The following is an 18,200-nucleotide window of genomic DNA, read 5'->3' as shown; positions in this document are numbered from 1 at the left end:
CCTACAAAAATAAGAGAGCAAAGGGCTTGTCGTACCTGCCACGAGGCAGAGGAAGAGGGAAGAGACACCAACAGGCAGCTCCTTCCCAGGAACAGAAGCCCTCCCCGGCTCCTGCAAAAACCTCAGCATGACGCTGGGGCCTCTCAAGCGGACTCGGGGACAGTGGGGGGCCGTCTCAAAAATTACAGCGCGCAGTGGGCTCACTCGCAGGTAGACCCCTGGATCCTGCAGATAATATCTCAGGGGTACAGGTTGGAATTAGAGACGGATCCTCCTCATCGTTTCCTGAAGTCTGCCTTACCAACCGTCTCTTCCGAAAGGGAGAGGGTGTTGGAAGCCATTCACAAGCTGTACGCTCAGCAGGTGATAGTCAAAGTACCCCTATTACAACAAGGAAAGGGGTATTATTCCACTCTATTGTGGTACCGAAGCCGGATGGCTCGGTAAGGCCTATTCTAAATCTGAAGTCCTTGAACCTCTACATAAAAAAGTTCAAGTTCAAGATGGAGTCACTCAGAGCAGTGATAGCGAACCTGGAAGAAGGGGACTTTATGGTATCCTTGGACATCAAGGATGCGTATCTACACGTTCCGATTTACCCCGCACACCAGGGGTACCTCAGGTTCATTGTTCAAAACTGTCACTATCAGTTTCAGACGCTGCCGTTCGGATTGTCCACGGCGCCTCGGGTCTTTACCAAGGTAATGGCCGAGATGATGATTCTTCTTCGAAGAAAAGGCGTATTAGTTATCCCATACTTGGACGATCTCCTAATAAGGGCAAGGTCCAGAGAACAGCTGGAGACAGCTTTAGCACTATCTCAAGAGGTGCTAAGACAACACGGGTGGATTCTGAATATTCCAAAATCCCATTTAATCCCGACAACTCGTCTGCTGTTCCTAGGAATGATTCTGGACACGGTTCAGAAAAAGGTTTTCCTTCCAGAGGAAAAAGCCAAGGAGTTATCCGATCTGGTCAGGAACCTCCTAAAACCAGGAAAAGTGTCAGTACATCAATGCACAAGAGTCCTGGGAAAAATGGTGGCTTCTTACGAAGCAATTCCATTCGGCAGATTCCATGCAAGAATATTCCAAAGGGATCTGTTGGACAAATGGTCAGGGTCGCATCTGCAGATGCACCTGCGAATAACCCTGTCACCAAAGACAAGGGTGTCACTTCTGTGGTGGTTGCAGAAGGCTCACCTATTAGAAGGCCGCAGATTCGGCATTCAGGATTGGATCCTGGTGACCACGGACGCCAGCCTGAGAGGCTGGGGAGCAGTCACACAAGGAAGAAACTTCCAGGGAGTATGGACGAGTCTGGAAAAGTCTCTTCACATAAACATTCTGGAACTAAGAGCAATCTACAATGCTCTAAGCCAGGCGGAACTTCTCCTGCAAGGAAAGCCGGTGTTGATTCAGTCGGACAACATCACGGCGGTCGCCCATGTAAACAGGCAGGGCGGCACAAGAAGCAGGAGTGCAATGGCAGAAGCTGCCAAGATTCTTCGCTGGGCGGAGAATCACGTGATAGCACTGTCAGCAGTGTTCATCCCGGGCGTGGACAACTGGGAAGCAGACTTCCTCAGCAGACACGATCTTCATCCGGGAGAGTGGGGTCTACATCCAGAAGTCTTCAACATGTTAATAGACCGTTGGGAAAGACCAATTGTAGACATGATGGCGTCTCGCCTCAACAAGAAACTGGACAAATATTGCGCCAGGTCAAGAGATCCACAGGCAATAGCTGTGGACGCACTGGTAACTCCTTGGGTGTACCAGTCAGTGTATGTGTTTCCTCCTCTGCCGCTCATACCAAAGGTATTGAAGATCATACGGCAAAGAAGAGTAAGAACAATACTAGTGGTTCCGGATTGGCCGAGAAGGACTTGGTATCCGGAACTTCAAGAGATGCTCACGGACGAACCGTGGCCTCTACCTCTGAGAAGGGACCTGCTACAGCAGGGTCCCTGTCTTTTTCAAGACTTACCGCGGCTGCGTTTGACGGCATGGCGGTTGAACGCCAGATCCTAAAAGGGAAAGGCATTCCAGAAGAAGTCATTCCTACCTTGATTAAGGCACGGAAGGAAGTCACCGTGAAACATTATCACCGCATTTGGCGAAAATATGTAGCGTGGTGCGAGGATCGGAGGGTTCCGACGGAGGAATTCCAACTGGGTCGTTTCCTACATTTCCTGCAATCAGGATTATCTATGGGTCTCAAATTGGGATCCATTAAGGTTCAAATTTCGGCCCTGTCAATATTCTTCCAAAAAGAATTGGCCTCTGTCCCTGAGGTCCAGACTTTTGTCAAGGGAGTACTGCATATACAGCCTCCTGTGGTGCCTCCGGTGGCACCGTGGGATCTAAATGTAGTTTTAGATTTCCTCAAATCCCATTGGTTTGAACCATTGAAAAAGGTGGATTTGAAATATCTCACATTGAAAGTGACTATGTTACTAGCCCTGGCCTCTGCCAGGAGAGTATCTGAATTGGCGGCTTTATCTTATAAAAGTCCTTATCTAATCTTCCATTCGGATAGGGCAGAACTGCGGACTCGTCCGCATTTTCTCCCTAAAGTGGTATCAGCATTTCATCTGAACCAACCTATTGTGGTGCCTGCGGCCACTAGCGACTTGGAGGACTCCAAGTTGTTGGACGTTGTCAGAGCCTTAAAAATATACATTGCAAGGACGGCTGGAGTCAGAAAATCTGACTCGCTGTTTATATTGTATGCACCCAACAAGTTGGGCGCACCTGCTTCAAAGCAGTCGATTGCTCGTTGGATTTGTAACACAATTCAACTTGCACATTCTGTGGCAGGCCTGCCACAGCCTAAAACTGTAAAAGCCCACTCCACAAGGAAGGTGGGCTCATCTTGGGCGGCTGCCCGAGGGGTCTCGGCATTACAACTCTGCCGAGCAGCTACGTGGTCGGGGGAGAACACGTTTGTAAAATTTTACAAATTTGATACCCTGGCAAAGGAGGACCTGGAGTTCTCTCATTCGGTGCTGCAGAGTCATCCGCACTCTCCCGCCCGTTTGGGAGCTTTGGTATAATCCCCATGGTCCTTTCAGGAACCCCAGCATCCACTTAGGACGATAGAGAAAATAAGAATTTACTTACCGATAATTCTATTTCTCGGAGTCCGTAGTGGATGCTGGGCGCCCATCCCAAGTGCGGATTATCTGCAATACTTGTACATAGTTATTGTTAACTAATTCGGGTTATTGTTAAGGAGCCATCTTTAAGAGGCCCTTTCTGTTGTCATACTGTTAACTGGGTTTAGATCACAAGTTGTACGGTGTGATTGGTGTGGCTGGTATGAGTCTTACCCGGGATTCAAAATGCCTCCCTTATTGTGTATGCTCGTCCGGGCACAGTACCTAACTGGAGTCTGGAGGAGGGTCATAGGGGGAGGAGCCAGTGCACACCACCTGACCTAGTAAAGCTTTACTTTTTTGTGCCCTGTCTCCTGCGGAGCCGCTATTCCCCATGGTCCTTTCAGGAACCCCAGCATCCACTACGGACTCCGAGAAATAGAATTATCGGTAAGTAAATTCTTATTTTTTTAGTGGAGATGTCGTATCCTCAAGAGCCGAGATTCGGTGCTCATTTTCAGCCACTCTTTCTCGTATTTTCTGCAGATCTTGTCGAAACAGAGAGACGTCCATCTGCACTTGTCCGATTTTTATTAGTGATCCTCTGTTCAGACGTAGAGATTGCCTGTAGTATTTGTTGGGTAGAATGTACATGGTCAGCCGAAGCAGAGACATTCTCATCCTGTGCCGGAGAAGGTGGATTCAAGTCTCCATGTCTAGCAGATTGAGAAGTCTGTGAGGATCTAGCAAATTTTTCTAACTTTGCCGCTGCTCCTGCCGCTTGTCTGCCCTTCACCATTTTTATTCAAACACAGCAAATTACGTCTTCATACAGACATTATAACGGGTTAATGCCCATAGTGTCCAGGAGAGCAGCAGCACTGATATAATATGACAGGTGAGCGCCTGTAGTGTCACAGGAGCAGCGGCGCTGAGTTAATATAACAGGATAACGCCTGTAGTGTCCAGCAGAGCACCAGCACTGATATAATATGACAGGATAACTCCTGTAGTGTCACAGGAGCAGTAGCACAGAAGAAATATAGCAGGATAATGCCTGTAATGTCCAGGAGGGCAGCAGTACTGTAGTAATATAACAGGAAAACAGCTGTAGTGCCGCAGGAGCAGCAGCCCCTATATAATATAACAGGAAAATTCTGATATCTCACAACTTCAGTGCTGTTTATCAAGCACAACACTTGTGCAGACCAAGACTGGGCTCCATACATCAGTAAGGCATCCAATTCCTGCCTAAAATGGCATCCACACAAACAGCTTGCAGGGCTGCCAGTGAATATTTCTCTCCACTGCACATGTACAGCCACCCAGGTCCGGAAGGCAGAGCCCACAGCCAGAGAATGTCTCACCCAATATGCAGTGTGGAGAGCAGACTGCAGACTATACTCTGTACCTGCCGCCTCCCTAGCCAGACGTCCTTTAGCAGGGAGCAGGAGATGGCGTCCTCAGGGCGGGACAGCACCACTGTAATTGGCGCGAACAGTATTCAGAGGGACAGCCGCCACCTCGACCCCTACGGAGACTTGTCCTCCCGCCAGCCGGCTCGCAGTAATCTCCGGGGCGAAGATAAGAGACAGCCGCGGCCGGACGCACAACGGTGTGCAGCGCGTCTCACAACAGCCGGGCATCCCAGCCGCAGGTCACACTACAGCGGGTTGGTAGGGGAGATCTTGCCGCCAGATCACTGCTACATGCATCGGAGAGTACAGGGAGTATTCCACCCTCTGTATACTGGTTTACAGGAGGAAATCCGCCAGGGAACAGGATGAAATTCAGAATTTTTGAGGGAGCTGTAGCAATAAGCTGCTACTCCATGCCAAGCCACGCCCCCAGGTACCTTGGTTTTTAATACCGGCTCTGCCAAATCCTCTAAGGATAGAATGGCTTTCATTGCTTTAATTATATATATATATATATATATATATATATTGTCCATAGCAGCCGGCACTCTGGTGTTCAATCAGCAATGGGTCCCCGTGCCAGTGTAAATCAACATACACCACTTCACAAATCACGGCACTGGAGAAAGGTTTCAAATGCAATAAAAAGCTTGTAATGTAGGTAGACGCACGTTTCAGAGCTTCCGCTCCATCCTCCGTACCATACAAGATAAACACAACTCGACAATACACACATTTAAATACCTGTGTAGGTCCCGCCGAGCACCGCCGCCGTCCCCCTGGCTCCCGTTCACCGCCGCTGCTCTCACTTCCGCTTCCGCTCCCGACGTCATGTTGCCAGGCAACGCTCGGCTTGCGCGTCACCAGCCCCACAATCTGCAGAGCCGGGACGTCACTGATATTGCAGCTCCGGAACTGGTTCCCCCGGGGTCTGCAGCACACGCCTGACAGGGACCTATAACAAAAACAACACATAATACAGACACTAAAAGAAAAGAATTACATTAAATTACATTAAACATACATAATTATCATACCTAGTAGCATCTTCTCACTACTAAATGCGGATCAATTTATACATATACTTGTATACCCCATCACCGGATACCACTAATGCTGGGGTACCAACTATAAAGAACAGGTCCCTGTCAGGCGTGTGCTGCAGACCCCGGGGGAACCAGTTCCGGAGCTGCAATATCAGTGACGTCCCGCTCTGCAGACTGTGGGGCTGGTGACGCGCAAGCCGCGCTCTGCCTGGCAACATGACGTCGGAAGCGGAAGTGAGAGCAGCGGCGGTGAACGGGAGCCAGGGGGACGGCGGCGGTGCTCGGCGGGACCTACACAGGTATTTAAATGTGTGTATTGTCGAGTTGTGTTTATCTTGTATGGTACTGAGGACGGAGCGAAAGCTCTGAAACGTGCGTCTACCTACATTACAAGCTTTTTATTGCATTTGAAACCTGTCTCCAGTGCCGTGATTTGTGAAGTGATATATATATATATATATATGTGTGTGTGTGTGTGTGTGTGTGTGTGTGTGTTTTGTTGATGATGATTATTAGTATTATATAATTTTATATATATATATATATATATATATATATATATATATATATATTAGCAGGTAAAGAAGGTGGCACTCAAACAGGCGTAGAAAGCAGTAAAACTTTGGTCCGTTTATTCCAACATGTTTCGGGGTAAACCCCCCGTCCTCAGGGTCATCATAACCAAACTGAACAAAACACCATACATATAAACCCATGACAATTACCATTAAGACTCACTCACCTGCTTCCACGCTGCTCTGACCCGCCGGACGCTCGGCAGCATTTCCGCGTTGCTCAGCAGTGACGTCATTGGGACGCGCCTCCGTCCGGTAACCATGGGAACCGCCGGGCACGATCTCTGTACACTGTAGATGTAACTAGGGACTCCACGCTGCCGGCCCGTAGCGGTGTCAGGCTACACTGATGCAGGGAGGTGCCTAAGCAGTAAAAAAACCAAAACAAACATCGTGACATAGAAACATTAACACATACAGTGCTATAAAGAATCAAGAATTGTCCCACCCCCACCTGTCAATGGTTAAATAACAAGCTGGTAACAGTACTATTAAATTAGTATATATTAATAAAGTAGAAAAATAGCAAAAAAATAGCAAAAAAAGTAACATAACATCAGCCAGAGCTCATAATGGCAGTACTGATCGCTCTATTGTAATTAACATGACACAATTTAAATGACTTACATGAAACAATTTAATCCCAGATTTTCATTAAGGCCCCGCGGTGATAGCGTGCCCAATTTGAAAATCCACCTAGACTCCCTCTGAAGGAGGACTCTATCACGATCACCCCCTCTGAGATCTCTGGGGACATGGTCAATCAATATTGCCCTAATACTGGGTACCCCATGTTTGTACAGCAAACAGTGTCGTGCAAAGGGTTGATCACTACTTCCCTTTTCGAACGCTTAGAGCAGCGTGGAAGCAGGTGAGTAGGATTAGAGTCTTAATGGTAATTGTCATGTGTGTATATATGTATGGTGTTTGTTCAGTTTGGTTATGATGACCCTGAGGACGGGGGGTTTACCCCGAAACATGTTGGAATAAACTGACCAAAGTTTTACTGCTTTCTACGCCTGTTTGAATGCCGCCTTCTTTACCTGCTTATATTCAGAGGTCTTCGCCTCCAGGAGGGCACCGCAGCACCTATTATTCCATGAGTGAGTGCCGAGTACACAGTATTCTATATATATATATATATATATATATATATATATATATATTTATATCCACTGAGCTGAGATCTTCCTCCTCCTCTGCGTATGTTGAAGCAGAGTTTATTGAGCTTTCATCCTCCGATGAATCCTCATCTGAAACATGTGTAGCCTGTGAGGATGAAGATTTATTTACCACTGGCTTATCAGCCTGTTTCTTTTGAGAGGCTGCTGCTAGAAGTGATAAACCGCAGGTGTGAAGCTGCATGTAAGGGTTAATCGTGTATCCTCTCCCTGGTACAGGAGTTGGAATTATCCGTTCAGCTATACTGGATAATGTCTGTGCAAACATAGCCCAAGGTGGATTAACCTGCACCTGAATCTGCCTTGTATTTTTCAAGAGACCCTGGTAAAAGCTAAAACAATTTGCATACAAACCATCCTGAACCAGATCCTGAGAGGTTAACCCAACTTTGCAAGACAAACATGTTATGAGTGTTGGTGTTGCTGTGAGTGTATCTTCCTCACCCTTGCCGCTCTTAGACATCATAAATAATCAACACTTCCACCGTGTCACTTTAAGCTTTTTTAAAGTGACATACAATCCGACCCTACCCATGCACCAGCATTGAGGACTGGAATTGAACAAACTGATAGAATATATAGTAAAGTCAGAAATCACACTAGCAGTCAGTCACGTTATACATTAGTATAATAAGCAATAAGAGCACATCATCAACTACAACTACATTTCAAGTATGTAGGAGAACATATTACCGAATCATGTTTAAACAGATCTACCGTATTCAGACGCATAGCGAAAGAAACCACAGTACAGACTCCTATTCAATAGGAACTATTCGTACTCAAAAGGTAGATAGAGACTTAGTGCTGTATTACCCATACTCAGTAGAGTGGGATACAGGGACACTCACCCCGCTTCCCGGGCCGATCAATATGTTTGCGAGCGCTGAGTGGATCCAGACGCTACTAGTGTACACTGCCGCACCATGAACCTATAGTGGACACAGACGCTCAGTGAATACAGACGCACCAGTCACACAGCCGCCTATGCTGCGACTAGGTCCCTTTCGTATACAGTGTCTCAGATGGAAGCGGGAAAACAGTTCATGGTGTGAGACTCGGAGGAAACTGGTCATGAACCGGGGGGAGGGGCAACCAGGAGAGCATCTGACTACCTACTGCTGACATTAGCCCTAGGGATCGCGGCCTCATACTATTCCTGGAGCCTATGATCTCTAAGGCCTAGCGCTGGTGCACCCGAGAGGGCAGCCGCATCAGCGACTGTTTGGTATTCTGCTCCCAAAACAGTGCGGCTGTGTCCGTATTCCCCTTCTAAGCGGAACCGATGCCTTACCTTCTTCCCGTGCTCCGGCCACAGCCTGGTAACGTCTGCTGTACCTGCTAATATACCCGACACAGACGCCCGCCGAAACAGCACTGTACTTGTGGGTTAGCGCTGTCGCAACCTGGCGGAGAGTTGGTGGAGCGACTCTTTCTAAGGTACGTATAAGGCGCCTTTTAGAAAGATCACTCAAGAAAAAATAGTAAGACTATAAAAATAAAAATAAGAAAGCTTTAGGGCTGCTAAAAACCAGCAGCCCTCTGACCATGGTCCAGCTCCTGCCGCAGCAAACAAAAAACTGATTTGCCTGAGCCATGAGGTGGGGATATATGGACGAGCCCGTTGCATGCTGGGAGGCCGAAAAGCTTTGACCGATTGGTGCAAATCTGCTGTCGCTTCATCATATCCCAATGTTATCCTGTGGATAACCTGTGGACCCAGCCGGAGAAAGGAGAGGCAGGTGTTGAAACAGTCTATTGATTGTATGGCTAAAGCAGCAGATACCAGAAAGGCTTTGCAGCCCCCTCTGTTGGTTTCACATAAACGCTCACTGCCACAGCTCTGTTCCCTGGGGTGGAAGTCCTCATTTATGCTGTAAAGAGAGGTTCTTCACATACCAGATCAGGACCAAAGACCTCACTTACCTTTCCTGTGTCTAAAGAATAAAATTCTCTGTCTAGGGAGGCATGGTTAATCCCTGATAAAAAAATTAAATTCCTCAGAGGTTTTTAGCTACTTTTTCCCTCCCAGCTGAGCAGGAAGATATGGGAAACCCCCCAATCAATCAATCAATCAATCAATCAATCAATCAATCAATCCGTCTGTGTTTAGAATATCTAAGTAATTGGTACTGCCGGTGCCAGGGGCTATATCCTTAAAAGAGCCGGCTCACCGTAAAATTGAGACCACTCTCAAGGCAAAATATATGGCAGCAGGCATAGCACAGCGCCCCTAAATTGTTTGTGGGTGTATTTCCAGGGCAGTAGTCAGGTGGTCTGATTCTGTTATTGATGGTTTAGAGACTCTGCCCCGGGATGAGGTCATTACTCTGCTGCAACATATACAGGATGCTGCAAATTTTATGAGCGAGGCTATAAAAGAATTGTGCAAGATAAATGGCCGTACTACTGCTATGGCTGTTTTGGCACACAGAGCTCTGTGGTTGCGTCAATGGTCAACGGACGCTGATTCCAAAAAGGGTGTAGAAAATCTTCCCTTTACCGGTGATGCCTTGTTTAGCGACAAATTAAATAAATGGATCTCCCAGGAAACGGCGGGTAAGTCTACCTATCTGCCGTCGACTGCGCCACCTGCTAGATGTTCTTAAACAGGACCCTCCTTGCAGTCCTTTAGTGTGCAGTCCTTTCAAGTTACCTTGCAAGAGACTATTCAAAAACTTTTGCAGACAGTGAAGGTGGTTCCAGTAACTCCTCTGTTACGCAACAGAGGTTTTTTACTCCAGTCTATTTGTCGTTCCAAAACCAGACTGTTCGGTGCAACCCATCTTGAACCTGAAGTCTCTAAACCCGTATCTGAGGTTGTTCAAATTCAAGATGGAATCCCTGCGATCAGTGGTGTCCGGTCTGGAGGAGGGGGAATTCCTGGTATCGCTAGATGTCAAGGATGCTTACCTGCCCATTCCTATGTGGCCTCATCAGGCTTACCTCAGGTACACCATCTTAGATGACCATTTCCAGTTTCAGGCTTTGCCCTTTGGCCTGTCCACAGCTCCGAGGGTCTTCACCAAAGTCATGGCAGAAATAATGCTGCAACTACGCATGATGTGAGTCAACATAGTCCCCTACTTGGACGATCTCCTGAAGGCTATGTCCAGGGAGCGTCTATTGCACAGCATCGATCTGACGACTCGCCTGCTTACAGATCATGGATGGATCCTAAATTTCCAGAAATCTCACCTGGAACAGACCCAACGTCTTCAGTTCCTGGGAATGATACTGGATACAGTGTCTCAAAAGGTGTTTCTTCCGATGGACAAGGCCCGGGCTATCCAGGTTATGGTCCGCTCAGTGCTCTGTTCTCACAAGGTATCCATACATCTTTGCATACGCTTGCTGGGCAGGATGGTCGCTGCTTACAAGGCAATCCAATACGGCAGATTTCATGCCCGGCCATTTCAGCTGGATCTGCGGGACAAATGGTCTGGGTCTCACCTTCACATGCATCAGGAAGTGACCTTATCTCCAAAAGCCCAGATTTCTCTGTTATGGTGGCTACAGGTTCCTCACCTGGTAGAAGGCAGGAATTTCAAGGGGCCCAGTTCTAGGGGATATGGTCAGTTCAGGAATCTGCTCTACCGATAAACATTCTGGAACTTAGGGCAGTTTACAATGCTCTTCTGCAAGCTTCCCTTCTCCTGACTGAGATCCAGGTTCAGTCGGACAACGCCACGGCGGAGGCGTACATAAACCGACAAGGGCGAAAAAAAAGCAGGGAAGCGATGAATGAAGTGTCAAGAATACTCGGCTGGGCGGAGGCCAACGCAAGGGCCATCTCAGCCATATTCATTCCAGGAGTGGACAACTGGGAAGCGGACTTCTTAAGCAGACACGACCTCCATTCGGGGGAATGGGGCCTACATCCCCAGGTGTTTCAACAGTTAACTCACCGGTGGGACTGTCCACAGATAGATCGGATGGCTTCTCGTCTCAACAAGAAGCTATGCCATTGCTGTTCCAGAACGAGGGATCCGCAGGCTGTAGCTGTGGACACACTGACGACACCATTGACATACCAGTTTGTGTACCTGTTACCTCCTCTACCGCTAATCCCAAGGGTTCTAAAAAGACTAAGAAGGGAAAGCGTTCAAGCAATTTTAATTGCCCTGGATTGGCCTTGACGAGCGCGGTACTTGGACCTCCTAACCATGGCTCTGGAGGATCCCTGGCCTCTGCCGCTTCAAAGGGATCTCCTTGAACAAGTTCCGTTCGTCTATCCAGACTTACAGCGGCTACGTTTGATGGCTTGGAAGTTGAGAGGGAGATTCTAGCTAGAAAAGGTCTTCCCTCCTGGGTTAACACCATCGTCCATGCCAGGAAGATGGTTACGTCAAAACATTCATTGTATCCGGAAAAAGTGTGTTTCCTGGTGTGAAAGTAGAAAGGTTTCTCCTGTGGAATTTAGAATGGTTCGCTTTCTACTTTCCTGCAAGAGGGTTGCTTTCTATTTTCTTCCAGAAACAACTTTCTATGTTGCTGGAAGTACAAACTTTCCTAAAAGGAGTTCTTCATATGCAACCGCCCTTCTTACCTCCCACGGCTCCGTGGGATCGCAATGTGGTTCTGTCCTTTCTTCAATCGGAATGGTTTAAACCCTTACATAGGGTGGAGTTGAAATTTCTCACCTGGAATACTGTGATGATGTTAGCATTGGCGTCTGCCAGACGTGTCTCTGAATTGGGGTCCTTATCCTGTAAGAGCTCTTATTTGATTTTTCATGAGGACCCGACCTCAGTTTTTGCCAAAAGTGGTGTCTGCTTTTCGCGTGTATCAACCCATTGTGTTTCCGGTGTTGTCTGACGCATCCGTTGGTCCAGAGTCCTTAGACGTGGTGAGGTCTCTGAGGATTTATGTCAAACGGACTGCTCGTGATTGGAAATCTGACTCTCTGTTTGTCCTTTATGATGCCACCAAGATTGGTCGTCCGGCTTCTAAGCGGGTGTGAGTTGATAGTGTCTAGTTAGACAGTCAATAGATAGACACCATATGTTAGACAGACATTAGGTCGACAGGGTCAAAAGGGCGACATGAAAAAGGTAGACACCATGTGTTTTGCATTTTTGTGGTTTGTGTGGATAGTTTTGTCATCTGGGACCCCCAATTGTAGAAAGTCATACCCTCGTGAGGCTCGCCACGCTTCGGGTTCGGTGGCTCGCTGCGCTCGCCATAAGGTTTATAACCAACTCTATGCCGACATGGATAGAGAAGGTATGAAATAGTCAAAACACATGTTAAATTAAAAAAATAAATGTTTATCTTTTTTCAGTTGACCATTTTCATGTTGACCTTTTGTACGGTCTACCTTTGTTCATGTCGACCTTTTGACCCTGTCGACCTAATGTCTGTCTAGCATATGGTATCTATTGACTGTCTAATAAGACACTGTCCATCAACCGGATACCCTTCTAAGCAATCAATTACTCGTTGACTCAGGTTGACCATTCAACAAGCTTATACTTCGGCAGCTCTGCCTTTGCCGACGTCTATTCAGGCCCACTCGACGAGATCTGTGGGCTCTTCCTGGGCGGCTGCCTGGGGTTGCTCGGCCTTACAGTTGTGCCGAGCTGCTACTTGGTCTGGTTCGAACACTTTTGTTAAATTCTATCGTTTTGACACCTTGGCCAAGGATGACCTTCAGTTTGGTCAGGTGGTGTTACAGGGATCTCAGCACACTCCCACCCGTTTGGGAGCTTTGAGACTTCCCCATGGTACTAAAGTACAGATCCCCAGTATTCACTAGGACGTAAGAGAAAGTAGGAATAGTAGATACTGGGCGCCCGCCTCAGTGCTTCGATTCCTGCTTACCTGAGCAAGTGTTTGGTTGGCCCGCCATTGCGGTCCCGTTTTGTTGTTGGGATAGCTTTGCTATCTTGGTTAGGTTGGTGTTGCTGTCCTCTGTTCTGGTTAGCGCCCTCCTTTCGGTTATGGTTGTGTGTTGGCTTAGTGCCTCACTGCTGTCTCTTCGGGCACAGTTTCCTAGACTGAGTCTGGTAGGAGGGGCATAGAGGGGAAGAGCCAGCACACACATACACACACTAAAGGTTTTAAAGTGCGAGGCTCCAGTGGATCCGATCTATACCCGATGGTACTAAAGTACAGATCACCAGTATCCACTACGGACTACGAGAAAAGGTATTACCAGTAGGTATTAAATTCCTATTTTTCCTCTAATGTACAAAACCACATGCACTGCAGGTGGGGCAGATATAACGTGCAGAGAGAATTAAGCGCACTTGCACTTGCCGATGTGTGCGGGCGATATGAACGTTCTTGTTCAGTAATGAACGAGAAATTATATCGCTCAGTGTGTATGCACAAACGATGAACGATACTTTTGCCCCTGGTCGATCATCGTTGGTTCTCCGTCGCTTTGCAATGCAAGTCAATTTGGGCGATGATCGGTCATCATTCAGATCGATCATCGTCAAAATTTTATGCATCAGCAAGTGTGTAGGGCCCTTTAGATTGGGGTGGGTTATTTTTTTTTCTGTGCAGGGTAAATACTGGCTGCTTTATTTTTAACAAACAAAGTAGCAGCGCTGTGAGATTAAATATATAAATCAATAAATATATTCATTAATCATGGTGGAGATAAAGACACGTGGAGCTGAATGGACTAAGGGTGAAAAAGGCAATAATTTAATAAATATAATACATACAATGTATCAATAAAAATAATGATTAGTTGAGAATGATGATAAAATTACAGCAGACAGAATCACCATGGAGCTGCCTTGGTTGTGCTATCCGTTTTCTTAATTATTGTGGACTAGAATGACAGTATTTGGAGTTGGGTGACAACTGGACTTTTTAGCACAGTCCTGATGGCAACAGTGCCACATAAATTACCGCTGGAGGAGGGGGTTCTCTGGATAGCGTCCCTTAAAACGGGTAGAACCTAAGCAATCTTGTATCCTCACCAGTATGCGGAGTCCTCAGTGCTGAGTAGCAGGGCTGTGTTACCAGTTGGCAGGTTGTTCACCTGTTCCTCTGTACGTGATTCGTCGAAGTCCACTAAAGATCCGGATATCGTAAGTGCAGCTCTCAATTGATGAAGGTGATCCTGATTCAAAACACCTGACGCGTTTCGCTGCAGGTACTTCATCAATTGAGAGCTGCACTTACGATATCCGGATCTTTAGTGGACTTCGACGAATCACGTACAGAGGAACAGGTGAACAACCTGCCAACTGGTAACACAGCCCTGCTACTCAGCACTGAGGACTCCGCATACTGGTGAGGATACAAGATTGCTTAGGTTCTACCCGTTTTAAGGGACGCTATCCAGAGAACCCCCTCCTCCAGCGGTAATTTATGTGGCACTGTTGCCATCAGGACTGTGCTAAAAAGTCCAGTTGTCACCTAACTCCAAATACTGTCATTCTAGTCCACAATAATTAAGAAAACGGATAGCACAACCAAGGCAGCTCCATGGTGATTCTGTCTGCTGTAATTTTATCATCATTCTCAACTAATCATTATTTTTATTGATACATTGTATGTATTATTTTTATTAAATTATTGCCTTTTTCACCCTTAGTCCATTCAGCTCCACGTGTCTTTATCTCCACCATGATTAATGAATATATTTATTGATTTATATATTTAATCTCACAGCGCTGCTACTTTGTTTGTTGTTTATTGTCTATAGTGTTTACAGGACTGACTAGACCTGCTATATAGCAGCTGCTATAATTAGAACACCAGCCCAACTTGCGCCCGATTTTTAACCTTGGTTAAAAACTCCTTTGCTGCTTTATTTTTACACTGCAATTAGATTTCAGTTTGAACACACCCCACCCAAATCCAACTCTCTGCACATGTTATATCTGCCCCACCTGCAGTGCACATGATCTTGCCCATCAGAGGAAAATGTTTTTTTTTTTTTTTTTTTAAATCAACCTTGAATTAAGCCCATAGTACACAGACCCTGTCAACTGGTGCCTTAATCAATACCCTGTACTTCGGTCAGACATTTTATTTCAATCCTAAATTGTAAGTACATATTTTCTGTGTAGGTTCTAATAATAAAACATAGCAGTATTTTGCTATTAGCTGTGTATGCTGCTCTGTAGTTTTTATTATCCTCACAGACTGGTGAGAACTCTGGCAGCATTTCTATGTACCACTCTCTTCACCTTCCAATCATGGCAATTAACAATCAGGTCTCAGCACACCCATGATTCTGCCCTCACCTCCACTGTTTCTTCCTGATCTCTGGAGTTTTTTTTTTTTTTGGCGCCTCTTGCTTCTGTCAGCTTCACACCCTGGAGTGGAGCGTGAAGTAGGAAACTGTGAAACTGAGCAGCAGGGCTTCTCTGTCCTCACGCTGGGCTTCATTCACCCTTTCCCTGCTCCTCAGAGCTGCAAGATGAAAGCCACTACTCTTAAAACTTTTTTTTTTTTCCCCTTCTGTTTCTACATTACGGCAAAAAAAAAAAAAAAAAAAATACAGATTAGTACACAGTCCCATCACTGATCTGTTTACAGGCTTTGTACGATTTGCACATTGTACTGCTTCCAATGACTCAAAAGTGGCCCTACATGCATCAACACATACAAGGGGTATGCAATAAGTTTCTGGATGCACGGCTGGTGGGACACTGGACCATGGTTGGGTTAGGGTGTGGCACTAAAACTATTGTAACTTTAATTGAAAGCTCCTCCTCTCTCCAACATCATCATGCCAGTGTCCTTTAGATGCCTCGTGGAGTTAGGGCACGTTTGTAGCAGCCTCTTTTATAGATAGTATATTTATAGTACTTTGATTTGTAATTTTGCATTGTGCGCGGACTGTCATGTGGACCCTAGTGTTGCGCAGGCATCCGGGGCTGTCTCACCTGGCCTTGCAAAGCTGGCGAGGGCACACGCTCATCGCTTGCACTGTGGATTCGGAATCAAAATGTTCCTTGGAAGCTCTTCCGTTTGGCGGTGACCCTTCAGAACTTGGTCACGTCAGTACCTCGTCTGACAATCTTGTGCATGAAGCCGTTGGGCACGATGTTCTCCACCTTCTAAACCATTCAGTATGCCAGGTTCCATTCGCTGGAATTCCAGTGTTAGTCTCCAAAATTGCACTGCGTGCTCGGCATCCCTCTCATCTCAGTTTCTCGTTCTGTTAGACAACACTTCATTCTCTACATTGGTGGCTAGTTCCCGATCATCTTCTCCAAGTTCGGTACATGGGTAGAGCTAAGAGTATGTGAAGAGCAAATCTTAAGCTAATGATTGAAATGTATGAAAGGGTCTTGGTGTAGATGAGTGTGAGTAATTTTGAATGGATTCTGGAGGAGTTGTATGGCCTGTTCTGGCCCTTTTTAGATGGTGGCGGTGACAGGACTGGGTGACTGTTTGTAATGAAGAGTGACATCAAGACATGGGTGTCAGTATCAGGCTTACACTCCTATGCTCCCCCCACAAAAGGAAAGTGGAAGTGCCAGATGTGTTCTGATGAGTCCAGAAACGTATTGCCTGGAGGAAACGTAAAAGATAGATGAAAACAAATTGGCTAAGCTGATCCTCTTGTATATAAAATATATAAGACCAGCTAGAAGCTCATGTAAATTTGTATATCCCACTTCTTTTTAGATGACCATTACTGAGCAAGTAAACAATTACTACTGTACCTGTAACCATCAGAACAAAGTGTACGTTTTAAGCCATCCCCTACATGTCCTTCATCTACCCAGACGTCCTCATGCATTGTAAGCACACAGAATGGATTAATTGACAATAAGTATTAAAGAACTAATTCAGCATATATTCATTTCCAAAGGTGGAGCCTAGTGGTGGCAGACCAGTCCACCCAGGAATATATGATGCCTTTGCTACTCTGCTCCTTTTTAATGTCATCTTGGTGAGATTGTAAAACTTAGCAGGAGCAGACCGTTCTGAGGAGTTAGAGATTTAATGTTAAGTACAAACTCCCTTTTATACTCGAGCTGCATCAATAATGATAGATTTCAGAAAATGCAGGACACTGGGTTATGTAGTGCAGATTTACAGCTTTACTACTGCCCAGCATACTGCAATGAGTGAGAATAACATTGAATGTGACCCGATTAGAAAGTCAAATTATGTCTTTAAAAAGCAGCACATGCTAATAAGTGACCTTATTTCCCAGGTGTAGGGGGCATATAGAACTACATATTTAGTATTTTAAGTTTCTTTTCATGACTAGTACTTTTTATATAAAGGTGACCTGTTTTTAATTTCCGTTTAAGTTTTTGGTCTTAATTTTTACTTTTTACTTTTTGTGCTCTTGAACAGGTCAGGGCTTATATTTTACCGAAAAGGCACAAAATCTGTGGATAAGAAAACTGGAAGAGAAATCCCGTACAACCTTGAGGATAAAATAAATTTTTCGGTTTTCCCTTCCATCCAGGGAGGACCTCACAATCATGCAATCGCAGCGGTGGCAGTTGCATTAAGACAGGTAAGGCCTAAGAGTCTGAGTGTTGTCTGTCAGATTTTGGGGGCTCTTTATTAAGTGGCGATTTTTTGCACTAATTCAACACAGGGCATTCAGTTGCCCGTTTTTTAATCCATTTTCGCCCATGTCGTTTCACTTTTTGGCATGGGCGAAAACGCCCGTGAATTCACCAAAACACATCTATCAGCGGCGAATTTAGATGCAATGTAATGCAATAGAACACTGGTTCTCAAACTCGGTCCTCAGGACCCCACACAGTGCATGTTTTGCAGGTAACCCAGCAGCTGCACAGGTGTATTAATTACTCACTGACACATTTTAAAAGGTCCACAGGTGGAGCTAATTATTTCACTTGCGATTCTGTGAGGAGACCTGCAAAACATGCACTGTGTGGGGTCCTGGGGACCGAGTTTGAGAACCTGTGCAATAG

At 46.1% G+C, this 18,200-nt stretch overlaps 1 protein-coding gene across 1 annotated transcript in view; it reads left to right on the top strand.

Annotated features, from left to right (window-relative positions):
• The window catches only part of SHMT2 (serine hydroxymethyltransferase 2), a 157,039-nt gene that overhangs the window by 120,853 nt on the left and 17,986 nt on the right, over positions 1-18,200 (top strand). The window contains exon 8 of the mRNA XM_063952424.1: positions 17,608-17,773. Within this exon, the coding sequence (XP_063808494.1) occupies positions 17,608-17,773 (166 nt within the window). The remainder of the gene's footprint in view (positions 1-17,607; positions 17,774-18,200) is intronic.

Source organism: Pseudophryne corroboree, chromosome 2 (assembly GCF_028390025.1).
Source record: "Pseudophryne corroboree isolate aPseCor3 chromosome 2, aPseCor3.hap2, whole genome shotgun sequence".
Taxonomy (NCBI): domain Eukaryota; kingdom Metazoa; phylum Chordata; class Amphibia; order Anura; family Myobatrachidae; genus Pseudophryne; species Pseudophryne corroboree.
This window is presented reverse-complemented; position numbering and strand designations above follow the sequence as displayed.